The sequence below is a fragment of the Juglans regia genome, chromosome 15 (genome assembly GCF_001411555.2).
Source record: "Juglans regia cultivar Chandler chromosome 15, Walnut 2.0, whole genome shotgun sequence".
Lineage (NCBI taxonomy): Eukaryota > Viridiplantae > Streptophyta > Magnoliopsida > Fagales > Juglandaceae > Juglans > Juglans regia.
In genome coordinates this window covers 15,168,321-15,185,081 of record NC_049915.1, presented here as the reverse complement: position 1 = coordinate 15,185,081, position 16,761 = coordinate 15,168,321, and the positions used below count along the sequence as shown (strand labels likewise).

Sequence of the window (16,761 nt, the reverse complement as noted above, 5' to 3'; positions counted from 1 at the left end):
CCTCCTTTTCAAGGATTGGAACATTGAATAACTGCTCAGTCATAACTGCCTTATCCCAATAACTCGTGTATTTGAGTCTTTTGTTTGTTTCTCCTATAACCCCGGATCACGCATCGTAGGCATAGCCATACTTCCCATGCCATTATCCTTGTGGCCGTTTTGATGGTCCCCCCCCCCCCCCCACCCCATCCAGCAGGCGGCGCCGCCCTCATCCATTGCCCGTAGGGAAGATTATCTCCCGTAAATTGTTCAGTTCTAGTCTTCCATTCTTCATATTTCTCAGTGAGAATGCCCCATGCACCCACACTGATAGCAAAAGTCCGGCAACCTCTCATAGGTAAACCGTACCCAATATTCTCTGTGTGAATCTAAGGTGACTTTTTTTTGCCGCAACAAAGGTTTCTTAATGTCCAAAGCTATATGGACCCTCATATACTCCCCCCATGCTAAGTCATCAAAGTCAACATCCACTTCCAGGGCCTTCACCAGAGTCTCCCCAATCAATTTTCCCGTATCCATTACATGTCATTAGAGGGAGATCATGAATTCTAATCCAGAAGTTGGCTTCAGTCATGGAGACTTCGTGTATTTGCAAGTGGCCCTTGAATTCTTTGGTTAGTACCAATTGTTTGTCGAAAGTCCAAGGACCATCGTGGAGAACTCGTGCCTTATCTCGATGATCATCAAACTCCACCAGTAACAAACCAGTTGTTAAATCTCGAAATTTGATACTCTTAGTCGGTCTCCATATTCGTCTTATTGTCTGTTTAAAGGCCTCCCAATTGATGTTCCGTAAACAGCCTGACCATCAAACATTTTTCACCTCGTGTACTCACATCCTCTAGCTTTCCTGTGTCTACAACTACCTTTGTAGACTCTCTAGTAGTAAGAGAAAGTTTCTCATACCTCAAAATTAGATCCTCGTCCATCTCACAACTATCACTCTCTTGCACTTCCAGAAAGGGAGAGAAAGAGATTGGTTACCAACTACCTACATGAGGGTAGGAACTGAAGCCTCTATTCTGTCTCAGGGAGAGAGAGCAAAGAGAGGAATGGAAAGTTGAATTAGATAGTAGTATTTTTATTTATTAAAAAGCTCAATTATTAAAAGTTGCTCACTGTTTGATAAACATGTATCTAAAACGCTTTTAAAGTTAAATATTGTGGTATTTTAAAAAGCGTAACATTATCTGCACGAACTTTTCAACAAAAGTTTCAATTTGATATTTTTTTAAAAAGTAAGTTTTTCATTTTTTTTAGGTGCTTAAACCATTTTTTATAAATTTATCAAACATACTATTTTTCCTTGGAAAATACTTTAGTCATAAAGGAATTATACAAAAGTAATCTCATGTAATTTTTCAGATTGTAAAATTACTTTTATTATAAAGTAAATCTAATAGATTAGATGAAGCCATGTTAATTTGTGAAATTATTTTGTATAATTTTCTTATGAATGTAGCAGTTCTCTTTTTCTTTAAACTCTCCAAACTCAAAAACTCATACTAGCTAGCGGGGCAATTTCAACAACTTCTTGAAGTAGCTAAAAAAGCTTATCTTTTAAAAATTAAAAAAAGGAGAGAAAACAATTTTAGTTATGAGAGCATCCTCATTGGCTTGGCCAAATAAAAAGATTGGCTAAAATTTGCATAATTGATATAAAAAAATCCCACATTGAATTGGGTAAATATAAAATAATTTAGATTTTTACTACAGTAGTTGGTCAATGATGGAGAACTACAATTGATTCACCAAATATTAAATACTAATTTCTCGCTCCAAACAAATATTAAAATATTAGTTTCTCACTCAAAGCAAAAATACAATTTGGTTTGTAATTAAGAAATTTAGATAAAATATTAGATGAGTTTAATCAAATATTTTTTGTTATTAGAATTAAATGACTTTTGAAAATATGATTTTTTAGTATTAATTTAATTAGAATATAATTATTATTAACATTTAATTGGTAGAGCTACAAAATGTGATAAAAATAAATTAAATAAAAAAATTATTAAATTAATAATATTTTATTATTATATAAAAAACGAATGGATAATCTAATGTTGGAATTGAAATTAAATGAAATAAGTAAAAACAAAAAAATATAATATCGATTAAATTTTAAAGATAGATTTAAGTCAATAAGCATGCACTGCGGCAAAAAGCCTATCATGGGCCGATTTTGTTATTGGATATATCTTGGGAAGGAAAATATTAGGTTGTCCCGTTCTTGTATTTTAATTTTTTTTTTGTGAATACAAAAATTATTACTAATAAATTTATACATTTTAAAAAAATAAAAAATATTTTTAAAAAAATACTATAGATACGCTCAGCAGTACATGCTCTCTTACAAATAATGCCTTATTTTTCATCATCATATTATTATTATTATTATTATTATTATTATTTGAAAATAATTTACTAAAATCCTGAGTGTTGTTACGCCAAGTTCATTACTTGGACCTTAATCCCACGCTATAAGCCTATAAATACAGCAGCACTCTGACACCACTCTCATTATCCACGAACCCAGTTTTTCGTAATCCTCTCTAAGAGAAAAGCCCTGTGTTTTCAGATTCCATGGCTGAATTCACAGCAGGTTTTCAAAGCTTTAGAGCCCAATTTCCAGTATCAGATATTGATCCAAACATGGAGATCATGACAAACCAATACGCAGGTATAAACCCAAGTGTGCTGACCACTCCAGAGCTTGATTTCCAGTGCTTCATGCCTTTCTGCAACCACAATTTCTTCAGCCATCAAGTACCTGAATTCACAGGAAACTTGGCTGAAAATCTTCTCGGTTCTGTTCTCCAGGAGTTCAGCCAGAATTTGGTGCCTGCTCAGCCTGTAATGAATGCTGCAGCTGGAAATGAATTCCATGAAAGCAAGAAGAGAAAATCAATGGAAAAGCCTGAGAGCAGCTCTGAAACCTCAAGACCTCAAGTTTCAGAAACTGGGAGTAAGAGGAAAAATGTAATGGTTTGTTATATTTGATATTTCCCCTGCATATTTTTCCACTAGAAAGAAGACAAGAGGAAATAGTATGTTATTTTGACCAGTTTTTGGCTTCTTGGTTTGTTTGTTTTGTATGTTTTGCAGAGTTCAGGAAAAGGGAAGAAAGTGAAAAACACCCTGAAGGAAGAAGATCAGAAACCAAAGGAAGTTGTTCATGTTAGAGCTAGAAGAGGCCAAGCTACTGATAGTCACAGCTTAGCAGAAAGGGTAAAATCTTTACACCACCTTCACCCCCAAATAATCATAGTTTGAAATTATTTATTTATGACGTGAAAGTTATTTTGGGGTTGATAAATGCATTGTTTTCATTCAGGTTAGAAGAGGAAAGATCAATGACAGACTCAGATGCTTGCAAGACATTGTCCCTGGATGCTATAAGGTAAAGAAAATAACCAAATTTTAGAACAAAATAGAAGATAATTATAGTTTATTATTGGGTTAAATTTTTTGAAAAATGGACTTTCTGACCTAAAAATGGATGCATTTTGGATTACAGAGCATGGGAATGGCAGTAATGCTGGATGAGATAATTAATTATGTCCAGTCCTTGCAAAATCAGGTCGAGGTGAGTCAAAATTATAATCCCCTATTTGCGTTTTAAGTTACCAATTAAGGATTAATTTGATATATTTTTACATTTCTTTGAATTTGTCATGTTCAGTTCCTTTCTATGAAGCTTACAGCAGCAAGCTCATTTTATGACTTCAGCTCAGATTCAGATGCTTTAGAAACAATGCAGGTACTTCCTCTAAAATTAAAATATAACCCAAAACCAAGTCTTTTGTTTCACTTCCTAATTGCAAAATCTGACTGCTGCAATATCCACTTAAACTGCGAAAATGCATCTTGAATTTTATCATCTCGAATCACGTTGTATCATATATTAAATAAAACGTGACTGAGGATAACAAAATACAGTATGGAGTATAACATTGCTCGTTACTATTGCAAATAGATTAGTTTGTATGTCGGATGCGAGTTTATGACTGATGATGGATGCCGAAATTTTTTGTTGTTGCAGAGGGCCAAGGCATATTAGGCAAAAGAGGTTGAGGAGATTGATGAAGGAAGGAAGGAAGGACATGGAGGACTAGTCTCATGTTGCACTCAACTTGATTAATGGTCCCCCTATGACTTCACTTTTGGATGTTACTCACTGCAATACATGAACATGAAGATGCATCTTCATTTCCCAATATTTTCCAATTTGAGAATTATATTTGTTACCACTTCATGCTGCACAAAGCAAAGTGGATATTGATACCTGTACAAGCCCTCACACATTGGGAAATTCAATCAATAAAAAGGCTCTTAACTTTTTATTTTAAATTTTTACTCCAAAGTAGAGTTGAATTCCTCAGAGTTTTTGGAACTTTGTGTGCAAATATGATGGAGATACTCTAACAGCATTTATGCCTACGAATACATAAAATCCAAAGCAACATTAGACATAAACCATCCGTGATTGGATTTGAAATGTGACATGTCTTGTTTGTGTTCAAATGAATTAAGACACAGACCCTCAAGGTGCTTAATTTACTGATCATTGCCGACATGAAATAGCTTTGTGCCAGACAGACATGCATGCATCATGTATTTCAGCCTGATAAGACTGATTCAGAAGATCATGACTCTTACCAGTAACATCTTACAATCACAATATGCTGAAGTTATTTCAAGGCTTCTTCATGTGTTAACTTAAAACCTTCCATATCGGTTCTGTAATAATTCGTTGGGATGTCTACAGTATTGTTTCCAATGATCGTTCTAAAAAATCGTTTGTGAGATGTAAAAATTAAATATACAAAAGATAGCGTGTGTCTTTCTTAATACCAATTAGTTTAAAGAGAAATGATATTTACAATCCTAGAGTATGTAAACTCCGTGTACTCCCTTTAAAAAAAGTGAATAGATCTATGACCCATATGAAAATAAAAAATTATTTTTTTAATAGTGGAACCCATTTTTTTCAAAGAGGGTCCGCAAAATTTGCTCATCCTAAAGCTGTATCTAACATTACTCTATTTAAAAATGATTTGGTCATATAAAAGGTTTTCCATCAATTTTGATGGGAATTCATTCCAAGCTGCCCATCATTTTTGGTTGGTTCTTATCCATGCAACCTTACAATCAGATAAGGAACAAAATGTCAAATCTAGAGTTTAATATCTCAAATGTAATCAGGAAGGATGTAAATTCCAACTGCAACCTAATTATAAAAAAAATAAAAAATAAAATAAAAATCCAATTGCTACCTAAAATCGACACCAGCACAATCTGCTGTCATTGAAAGTTTCTTATGTACCCCCATGTTGTGTAGGGTCTAAATATATGGCAAGTAAATTATTGGCAACAACCTGTATTGAAAAAATAAAAAGGAAAACAAAAAAAAAGACTCTTTGTGCAATATGAGAAAGTTATATGGTGAATTCAAATGAACAAAAAGCATAAGGATCCTACAAAATGGATGAATGCATAAAATCTCAAGGATGTTGCCAATTCATGAAGAGGATGATTGGAGGGGATAGAAAATATTGTAACTTATTGTATCTAAATTTCTTCCAAAAAAAAAGAAAAGAAAAGAAAAAGAAATGAAAGCGATGGTAGATGCATTGCATTTGCATCCATGAAATTGGAGGATGAGAGGAGGACAGCCGGAAATGGGCCAGGGCATGCCCTAAAGAAGATGGGCAATGTGGGTTCTCTCAACTCCTCCTAAATGATAAGAGCTTCTGTACCTTTAAAGCCACTTTTGTGTTTCTCCTCCCCACTCAAATCTTTCTTCCTTGACCCCCCCCTTTTGACCAAGTCTTTGCTAATTGTCTCTTGGAGCATGCATGAACTAAGAGAAGGGAAGAGAACCCCTTAAGGGTCCCATGTTAAGTAAATGGATAGATTTTCATATTATTGATTTAGATTGAGGGTCACATGATATTAGTTGGAGTTGGAGATATGAATAGTGACCAATATGGGCAAGTTCAAGGATCCTACCTAGTACATGGCATGCATTGATCCTCAATCTTCAGAAGTGGAAGAGTTGTTAGATGGTCACCAAATATTAATTTATGACCCACTACTAGAGCAAAACCTAAAGGAATTCTTCTAAGAGAAATGCTTTAGTCACAAAGAAATTTCACAAAAGTAAACTCACAAATTAACGTAATTTGGTATGGTACATTATATTGTATATTGTAAAGTAGATCTAATGCATTATACGAAACTATGTCAGTTTGTGCGTTTATTTTTGTAAGATCTCTTTATGACTGTAGCATTTTTCTTCTTCTAATATGCATGTATGCCATAGTTTCTAAATTCAAAATTCAACTGAATATGACAAACCTCTTTTTTTGGGCATTGAAAAGAGTACAGTGCAAGAAAGGAAAGCACTGCTGCACTACCTCCAGTATTATGCACTACCTCCAGTATTATCAAGAACCCACTTAGCTGAAATTCGGTTTACTACTCTTTGTTCATCCAGTTGAGGCAAGCCCATGACTGGAAATCTGGATGTGTTCTACTCTTTTCATTTTACCTTTATTATGTGTCACAGCAAATCTTTTAGGTTGATATAGAGATGATATGGGATGGACAGTCTTACTTGCCTAATTCAAAGTGTGACCCACGATTAGAACCATATCTGTTGTATGATATCAGACAATAAGTTAGATTTACTTGCAATTCCACGAGTGACCCACTCGATTTATTCTCGATTTATTTGTCATCTGCAACTCCAGAACTTCGATCTCTTCTATAACAATACTCTCGAATGAACCATGCATTTCCCCTTTCCAATTAATATTAATTATAAAACCCTTTGACAATAAATTTTTAGTGCAAAACATATTTTATTTACTATAACATGTCTTCATTCATAGTTTTATGGCAAGAATGATTTAAAATTTATTTCTTTTTTTAAATCATTTAATTTATCTATTTAATTAAATATTTTACGTGCAACCCGCATGTGATAAGGGGAGTTGCAGTATGATAATATATAAATAATAAAATCTATCTCTGTCTATCAGTTTAAACTTTTAGGATAAGTAGTTACTACTAATTTCGTGGATAACATTATATTTTCATATAGTTGAAGAGGAAGTGCGAATACTCCAACATGATGAGGTGTAATTGTATGCCAATTCACATATGCAGATGTAATTTCTTACCATCAAAATGAATTTTAATATTATCTATAAAAAAAAAAAAATTTATTAAAGTTTTCACACACCCAATTTCATTTTCCTCCTCACATATGCAGGTGCAAATGCATAGGAGTCTAGAATGCTTTGGAGTATGGGATATATATCTCTAGGAGGATGTTCTTAGAAAGTGTTAAATGTAGCACAAAAATCTTTCTGAGTTATTATGCTTTTAAAGTTTAGAAAATGTTAGTTTCTTGCTTTGAATTTAAATAATGTTCAAGACTTAATACTTATGTATTAGTTTAGAGAAGTATTTGATTAATTTCATAAAAATAATTTCACAAACTGACGTAATTTCAAATGATACGTATTGCACTGTATCTATTTTATACTAAAATTTTTATTACAATTTGACATATCACTTCAAAATATATTAGTTTGTAAATTTATTTTTTTATAAAACTGCTTTTATCTATAAATCATTTATCATTATTTTATGCTGTTGATGCCGCTGTTGTTATTTATCATGCCATTTCTCATTATTTTATGCTAGAGAGGTGGAGTATCAAATACAAAAGGCCCAAAAGCCAACATGTCTGCTCGAAAGCCCGGTTTATGTACTCCTAAGGCCTGACTGAATTGGCCCAATTGGGTTAGCTAAGCCCATTTTTAAGGCTTTAGTTTTCGGCTTGTTTTCTATTTCCTTCTCTTTTTCGGCCTTTTAGTCCCGATGGAGTACGAATTACGAAAAGAATCGAGCAAAGGCGCCACGTCCAAAAAAAATTAAAATTAAAATTAAAAGCCATTATCTCTCCTCTTTTGAGATTCTAAATTTACATTTAAATGTTTAAGTTTGGATATTGAGATGAATTGAATTAAATTATAAATATTAATATTTTTTGAATTCTATTAAAATGTGTTTAATTTTTTTAAGTTGAGGTGAGTTTAATTTTTTTTTTTATGAAAATTTAAAAAAATAGTGATCTCTCAATGATGGCTGCGTTTAGATGTTAAATTGAATTGAATTAAATTGAGTTAAGATGATAAAATATTGTTAGAATATTAATTTTAATATTATTATTATTTTGAGATTTAAAAAAATTAAATTGTTTATTATTTAAAAAATTTGTAATAATAAATTAAGAGGAGTTTAATAACAAAGATACCTTGATTTAAGATTAATTGAATTTAGTTTAACAACCAAATACAACTTAATGTTGGGACCATAAATCTTTTAAAAAGTTCAAATTCTATTTGGAAAATAATTTAATTTCTAATTTAAGTATCTTTGACAAATTAATATTCTTTAAACATCTTATCCAAAATTTAGTACTCAATGAAAAAATATAGACATATAAAATAGGAAAATACTAGTTTGCCACTACATGCACCCCTAGGTTTGACCGCTACATGCACCCCCACATAACTCACTACTATATTGCTTTCCAATTTTAGATTATAAAATTCGGATAAAAACTTTTACGAGATTTCAAATCTGAATACCTTTTACATATCAAACCAATATTTTTAAATTTTTAACTCTCAAAAGTAATTTTCATCTAATTAGTTATGATTTAAGAAAAATGCTAAAATGAAAAATAATTTTACAAAAATAAAAATAAAAAATCTCTAGCAAAAGTTTTTATCTCAAGGATAATGATATCCTTACAATTTATTTACTACTCAATTATTATTTTTTTTCTTGTTGCTATTTAAATTTAGATTAAAAATTTTAGAATATGATTTTCTTGTATAATTTAAAAGAAAATAAATTTAACCAACTAATATAATCATATAATTAAATTAAATTAAATTTATTTTTATAAACATAGAGCAAAAGAAGGTTAATTTTTATCAAACTGAATTTAATTTTAATTGAATTATATGATTATGTTAGTTGATTAAATTTATTTATTTTTAAATTATACAAAAAAATCATGTTTTGAAAGTTTTAATCTAAATTTAAAGAACATAAAATTTAAAAATAACTACATCGTAAAACAATAATAAAAGAAATGTAAGTGCATCATTAACCGTATCTCAAACATCAATTATTTCAAGAGTTCTTCTGGGCATCAGTCCATAGCCGCAGCACACCCGTGTTGTGGTTTTTTTTTTTTTTACCCAATACTCTTAGTGTGCAGCGGCTGTTATATATAGTAGAGTGCTATTTATATTTTCTCTTATTTCAAACACCAACAAATAAATGATGAAGAATTTTCCTCATCTTGAAATGTGGTTTGGATAAGGAGATTATTGTTAAAATATTATTTTTTTAATATTATTATTATTTAAAAATTTAAAAAAATTAAATTATTTTTTATATTTTTTTAAAAATTTATAATTTATAATAATAAAATAAAATATTTTCACTACCATTCGTGGCAATGAGTCTCAAACAATAGACTATTTTGACTTTTTAACTCATTTACACCAATTCGACGTGAACACTTGTGTGAGTGTGTCGTTGTTCTCTGCACCCGAGATCTTCTGATCATCTCTCCCAAGCACGAAACTCGAACAGATAGGTTCAGAGGGTGGAAGCTCCTCCTCGATCACTCTCCCTCCCCATCTCTCCCTGTCGCTTTATTCTCTACCTACAGCTTTCATTTCCTTTCTATCACGCCAGAACCTTGATGTCTGTATTGGAAATTGTCCGATATGATTCCCCTGCTTTTACAGTTTGCTTAATCCTAGGAGTTTCGCAAATTGGTGAAACGGGTTTGTAAGATAATGCGACATATAAATTATAATCTGAGATGGGTTTCTTCCAATGTTAAGCAAACGAAGAGAATTGTTCGGACGTGGAGAATCTGAATGCAAAAGTTGACATTTTAGGGCCCGGAACATCCATTTTGCGGTAAGATTCCTTATGTTGAGCTTTGCTGGCAAACAATGAATAAATAAACTAACTTGTTGGGATTGTCTTGTTGATGAATTTTGGTTCTTAGGTTTTGGATTATTTGGTTTTTATTTCTTACGAGGAATTCGTTATGGGTTTTTATCAAGTTGAATAGGTTGAAAGTGTCGGTGTATAATTTTATACTTGGGATTCGTTAGTGTTACTAGGAATTTTCTTCTTCGTTGGTAATAAAAGTTTTCGGGATAAGGATGCTAAATATTTTGGTCCTTGGGCTTTGATTTTTGAGTAGAAAAGGGGATTTTTCTTTTTCAGGAAAAATCCGTGGACTGCTGGCAAAGTAAAGGTATTAGAAGTTTCATTGTTGAAGATTGATACTTGAGGTTTTGAACAATTAAGTGTCTGGCAGTTAAGTGTGGTAGCTGAAGTTGATGCTGGGGCTTCAACTTAAATTGTATTGAGTGAGAAACCTGTAATGATTTTTCTAAGTAGAAGAAATTGAAAGGTTTTGAGTGGGTGATCTATATTGGTTCCTATATGTTACATTGGGCAAAGTTGATTTTGAACTTCAAATTAAAAGGTAATCTGCACAGGTTTCATCAAATGTATCTCACTTGGACAGTGGTATCAATGAAATTGAGGTTTTCTAATTGAATGCAAGATGTATGACAGGCATTTGAGAGGTGAATTTCTGTCCAGTTTGAGAAGATAGTGAGTGTAAAGTTGGAGATGGCTGTGGGTAGCAAAACAAGAAATTTGCTTGAAGGTCTAGTAAGAGAAGGATCATTCAAATGGTTACTTGGCAAACGCAGTTCCTTCGATGAAGAATTTGAAGAGATGGGAAGGTCCCCATCTGCTCAGAGGAATTGGATACCACAGCTTTCTCCTGTTGCAAATCTGGTTGTTCGTAGATGTTCAAAGTGAGCTTATTACTTTCTATCTTGTACTCTAATTTTACATGCTTTCTTGAATATTAGATGAATATAGGAAACCTTCCATTCTAGTGTTCTGTGCTACTTCTGTTTGTCAAATGTGGTTATTTTTTATTATTTATATTTATTCCAACGAAGAAATCCCAATGATGTAGAGTCCTTGGTGTTCCTCCAATTGAGCTTCAAGAAAGCTTCAATGCAGAGGCTGCTGAATCAATAAAGCATCCATCAAGGTACGCAAGGAACTTGTTGGAATACTGCTGTTTCCGGACACTAGCCTTGTCAATACGAGTTACAAGTCATCTCGCCGATAAAAAGTTTCGACGCTTAACGTATGACATGATGCTAGCTTGGGAGGCTCCGGCAGCTGCCAGCCAGCCTTTAATAAATGTAAGCTTTATTTGTCTAATTAAGTTGTGAACTCTGCAGTGGAAGTGCCTTTCTACCATGTAATGTTATGACCTCTCCACATTATAGGCTTAATAGATCTCTCTCTCACTCACACACACACCCACACACTCACACAGAGGCATGAGTCATCCAACCAACCCTGTGCCTGAGAAACTCCTTGCACGCAAGTATAGCCTGGCTGGTTTGTGTTTTTCCTTGACTCATAACATGTCTATCAGAAGATCAAATCTATTCCTTCCACGCGGACTGCAGTGGAGGCAGAGATGATTAACATACAATTTAAATCACTAGAATAAAACCTAGTTAATCTAGTCATAAAAAAATTATGACATTTCTCTCGTCTCTCCCCTACTCACTCACACATACTCTCATGTAATTAATAATATTGTTTCACTTTTTGGAGATCCTCTTGAAATTTAGATTCACTTACTATAACCTTATCTCGAGTTTTTCTGTAAACTATGGTGTCTTTATTACTATGAGTCTGTTGCTTCCTGACAGTTTTGCCGTGCACGGGCAAAATCTATCTACAGGTCGAAGAGGATGCATCTGTTGGGGTAGAGGCCTTCTCAAGAATAGCTTCAGCAGTCCCTATTATTGCAAATGTGGTTATTAGTGAAAATTTATTTGAGGTGCTTACCAAATCAACTGGTGGTCGGCTTCAGTTTTCCATCTACGAAAAGTATTTAAGCGGACTAGAAAGGTAATTGCATCTCCATATTAGTTTGCTATTATTTTGACTTCTTTCCATTTTCGGGTGGTTTGGGATTTTCTTTTCTTTATGGGGTTTTGGGGGGATGGCAGCAGTAGGGGGATATTTTTATTTTTATTTTCCCATTGACCATTTTGGTCTTTTTCATGCCAATCTAAGCTAATCTTAAGGTGGATGACATTGGAGATATTTTAGAGTTCTTCATGTCCCCCACCCATCTCTAATTTCATAAACAGAAGTTGCCGTTACTTCTAGTGATTATCATTGTTTCCTTGGAATTTTGTCTGGTTATTTCAAATCTTAAATCGTGGACAAGTGAAAATTTTATGCCACTTGGCAGTTTATCCTGATAACTGAAGCAACTAAACAAAATGGGAGGAGCTCTCTAACCAAATGAGTGGAATGAAGCTTTATAGTATGGATGATACGCTTAATTATTTTTTATTAATATGGCCAGTCAGTGGTGAAAGCTATTATTTGAATGGAAAAAAGTCGAAAACAACTTTGATAAAAAGAAAAAAATGTAATGTCTATATTGAGATAAAGTCCCTGAAGGGACATTGGGACCATTTCACGTTGATTCAAAAGCAAAGTTCCATGAGGCCCTATTATCTATGTCGGGGCTGTATCAACCTATGTTTCAGTTTGTCTTCCTCTGCTCAGCCAGTATTTGACAGATGTGTTGGACATGCGATGGATGTTTCAGGATATAGTTTCCTTTTTTTTTTCTCCATGTTGGAATGATTGATATGCTAATTATTCAAAACTTACATATGGAGACTATAGAGATTGAAATGGACATATAAAATTGCAATCGGCCTTGAACATTAAAATACTGAGCGTCATAAATGATATGATCAAGAATGTCGCTAAGTGATTGTAATATGATTAGGTTATTGGACTTTGAAACTCCTCTCTCTCTCCTTTTTTTTTTGTATTCTTTAACTACATCTAAGTTCAAGTATCACAAATTACTCCATTGTCAAGATTACAGTTATCCATTCTCAAATTTTGTTTGGTATAATTTTTGCAGAGTTATTAGAAAAATGAAGAACCAATCAGAGTCGTCTCTTATTTCTTCTGTTCGATCAGCAAGAGGAGAAAAGGTTCTTGAAGTGGATGGAACAGTCACCTCCCAACCAGTTCTTGAGCATATAGGGATGTCTGCATGGCCTGGTAGGTTCATAGGATGAAGATATTTTGTTGGATAAATTCACTTGACCTATATTCGTAAATAAAAGATTCTTATTGACTGTAGCCATGGTGTTATCTACTTTTTTATAGGTTAAAAAAACATACTTAACATCAACATAAATTTTACAAAATAGGAGTTTAAAGATTAAAGTCCTCTGACATTTTTATGTGATTGCTCATTGCTGTGATGTGTATGCAGGTCGGTTAGTTATGACGGACCATGCTCTTTACTTTGAAGCTCTCCGTGTTGTGTCTTATGACAAGGCAAAAACTTATGATTTAGCAGATGATCTGAAACAAGTTGTTAAACCTGAGATGACTGGACCATGGGGTACTCGGCTTTTTGACAAGGCAGTGTCATATAAATCAATTTCCTTGTAAGTATGATGCATATCTGTTTATTTTATTGCTGTAAAATATTTATTTATTATTTTTAGTGTTCAATCTTGCGAGGATTTTTCCATTATGTTACTATGGGTCACCCTCTTTTAAGCATTATAGTGGCCATAACTTTTTGTAGTTTTCCCTTGTAGATCAGAATCGGTTGTCTTCGAGTTTCCTGAGCTTAAGGGGCATACTCGCCGTGATTACTGGCTAGGAATCATCCGAGAAATTTTATATGTTCATAGATTTATAAACAAGTACCAGATCAAGGGAGTTGAACGAGCTGAAGCACTTTCAAAAGCCGTACTCGGGATTTTGCGAGTACAAGCCATTCAGGATATTAGTTTGGCTAATCCTCTACGGTGTGAGACTCTTCTCATGTTCAATTTTTGTGACCAACTTCCAGGTGGAGACTTGATATTGGAAACCCTTGCAAATATGACAACCCTCAGGGAGTTGGACCGGACTAACAATTCGAAGGCTGGAGGTGAAATGCATTCAGTCTCTGCCTTAGACATGGTCTCTAACTTAGGGTTTGTGTTTGGAACAAGTTCAAATAATCCTAATGAGGCTGGACTTGTTGTGGGGGAGATAACTGTGGGAGAGATGAGTTCTTTGGAAAGAGCAGTTAAGGAATCTAAAATCAATTATGAAAAAGTGGTGCTAGCACAAGAAACAGTTGACGGAGTTAAAGTGGATGGCATTGACAGTAATTTAGCAGTTATGAAGGTATCTTTTATGCCGGTTAAAGAATTTGTTCTGTTGACTTTGTTTGTGTGGCCTCACTCCCCCACCCCCAAAAAAAAAAAAAACAGTGAAGATAAAATCAATTTAAAATCTATTTATAAGGATTTGGTTGATGGAAGTTGTAGAACACGTATGTACTTACTAGCATCAAGTGATGGGCACAAAGCGCAGTTAAAGAGCTCGCTCTCTTTCTCATGCACACTCAGTTATCATCAATCGTTTCGTAACAAAAAAAAAGAGTGAACAAACACTTGTGTAATAGTCAGCTTTGCTTGTATTCTGTCTATATTGGGATATGCTTCTCACTTAAACTAGGGTATCTTCAAGTTTGAATCATACAGTTTTAACATCTTAAGTTGATTGTATACTTGCAGGAGTTACTCTCTCCTATGAGGGAACTCGGGAAGTGCCTTCTGTCTTTGGCGTTTTGGGATGATTATGTGAAGTCATTGGTATTTTGTTTATTTTTCAGTTACATCATTTTCAGGTAAAACTCTTATTTGAGCGATTTGATTGTGCTTTACAGACTATATCTGGTGAATTCATAGAGAGAGAGAGAGAGAGAGATTTGGGTTTTGTGTGTGTGTGTGTGTGTGTGGGGGGGGGGGGGGGGGGGGGGTTGTCAAGTGTCCTTGTACCACAATTCCTAAAATCACAGCTACCATAACTCCTCCCTTCCTCCATCTCCACCCCATAACCCCGCGCACCCGGCGTCTTCGTCTCCACACAAATACTCGCACATGCACCTCTTTAACATAAAACTGGTAATCATAGACCATCTGTTGTTGAAAAATTAAAAGATTTTGCTTATTTTTTAATACTGCTCTGCTACCAAGATAGTTAAAATTAAATGACAGCAAGTAGGCTAAATATTCCATTTCTTTGTGTTGAGTAATTCATTCAGAAATATATTTATGCAATTATGTTTCAAGATTATGAGGGCGGTTCTTGATATGTGATTGCACTCTGTTTACTGCTTTAGAAGCAGCTTATCTGAACGATATGACAACTATAAAGGGAACCTGATTTTGAAAATTGTAGTGAGATAGGCATGTGATGACTTGGTGTTTCAAAGGTTATATTAAAGTGAAAAGGGAATAACTACATCTTATGTAGCCAATATTTGTGCCTCGCAACGTAATATAAGATAGTGAATATGCTTCCAATTGCTCCCCTGCGTCCCTCAAACTCTCCCATGCACCCCTCAGTTTGGTCAGTTTGGCTTGATAATTTGGTGCTATCTCTTATAGTTTCTTGAACACATCAAACTGGTAGATATATTTTTTGATAATTACAGCATGCATTTCAGGGGATGGCTGGGTTACACCTTTGCTCTAGTGCTCATCTTTATTGCAATTTTCATGGTACTCAACCGATTTTGTGGCCAAGGAAAGCCTGTTGATCATGTAAAGGTGATAGTACCCCCGGCAACGAAAACAATGGAGCAGCTCTTGGCAGTTCAAAATGCAATCTCTCAAACTGAAGGGCTCATCCAGGACGGTAACATTCTTCTTCTCAAGATGCGGGCCTTGTTGCTGTGCATTTTCCCTCAGGTTTTTCATTCTTCCTTTGTTCTACTGGCTTTTGCACCTTCCAATTTCCATATTTCTCATCTCTGTCTCTTCTTATCTATTATAGGCACATGAAAAATGAAAAATGATAAACACACTTTACAGAAGATTAGTGATTACGAGTTTCTTTTAGTGTAACGGTCACTAGCTCATTGCCAATTCATATTGTTTATTTATCTGTTCATCAGGCAAGCCAAAAATTCGCAGCGGCACTGTTGATTGCAGCCTTGATTCTGGCCTTTGTACCTAGTAAGTTCATCGTTCTTCTAATTTTTTTGGAGACTTTTACAAGATATTCACCTCCAAGGAAAGCAAGCACAGAGAGATGGATGAGGAGATTGAGAGAATGGTGGTTCAGCATACCAGCAGCTCCTGTTATCCTTGAAAGAGAGAGAGAGGAAAAAAAGAGGAAGTGATGCTGTAATTATTACGTGTGAATTATGTAATAACTTGCAATAGTGTATATACGTTTTTGGAATGGGATTCTTTTTTCTCAATGCATCTATTGATTGTAAACCTCAGCAGTTCCTCTTATACTTGTGAGCCATTGCAATAGTTGTATGGAAAATGATAAACTACAACTATTTTGCTATATTTAAATGAATGTTAATTATGTAAAATTGAAAATATTTTTTGACGAAATGAGTAATTGAAAATGTTAATTGATTCGAAGTGAGTTGTAAAATAGTTGTAAATTATTTTTCATATATATAGAAAAATATTTTAATCATAAAGAGATTACATATAAATAAACTTATAAGGTAATGTGATTTGATATAGTGCG

The 16,761-nt window shown here is 33.8% G+C and overlaps 2 protein-coding genes across 3 annotated transcripts; both read left to right on the top strand.

The window, feature by feature from the left end:
* Positions 1–2,522: 2,522 nt before the first annotated feature.
* Positions 2,523–4,353, top strand: LOC108979756 (transcription factor BEE 3-like). The gene is made up of 6 exons (XM_018950496.2): positions 2,523–2,982; positions 3,109–3,231; positions 3,338–3,403; positions 3,521–3,589; positions 3,686–3,763; positions 4,046–4,353. Exons 1-6 carry the CDS (start codon positions 2,587–2,589, stop codon positions 4,061–4,063), a joined length of 750 nt encoding a protein of 249 aa, XP_018806041.1. The 5' UTR covers positions 2,523–2,586; the 3' UTR covers positions 4,064–4,353.
* Positions 4,354–9,650: 5,297 nt separating this feature from the next.
* On the top strand, positions 9,651–16,493 carry LOC118344721. 2 transcript variants are annotated; one of them, XM_035685995.1, is made up of 11 exons: positions 9,651–10,026; positions 10,342–10,606; positions 10,699–10,946; positions 11,114–11,348; positions 11,903–12,072; positions 13,115–13,257; positions 13,475–13,652; positions 13,809–14,388; positions 14,781–14,893; positions 15,716–15,959; positions 16,166–16,493. In XM_035685995.1, the coding sequence occupies exons 3-11, from the start codon at positions 10,756–10,758 to the stop codon at positions 16,391–16,393; spliced, it is 2,082 nt and encodes a 693-aa protein (XP_035541888.1). In that variant the 5' UTR covers positions 9,651–10,026; positions 10,342–10,606; positions 10,699–10,755; the 3' UTR covers positions 16,394–16,493. The 2 variants fall into 2 exon arrangements, with proteins under 2 accessions (XP_035541888.1, XP_035541887.1); XM_035685994.1 differs by lacking the exon at positions 10,342–10,606.
* Positions 16,494–16,761: the final 268 nt, after the last annotated feature.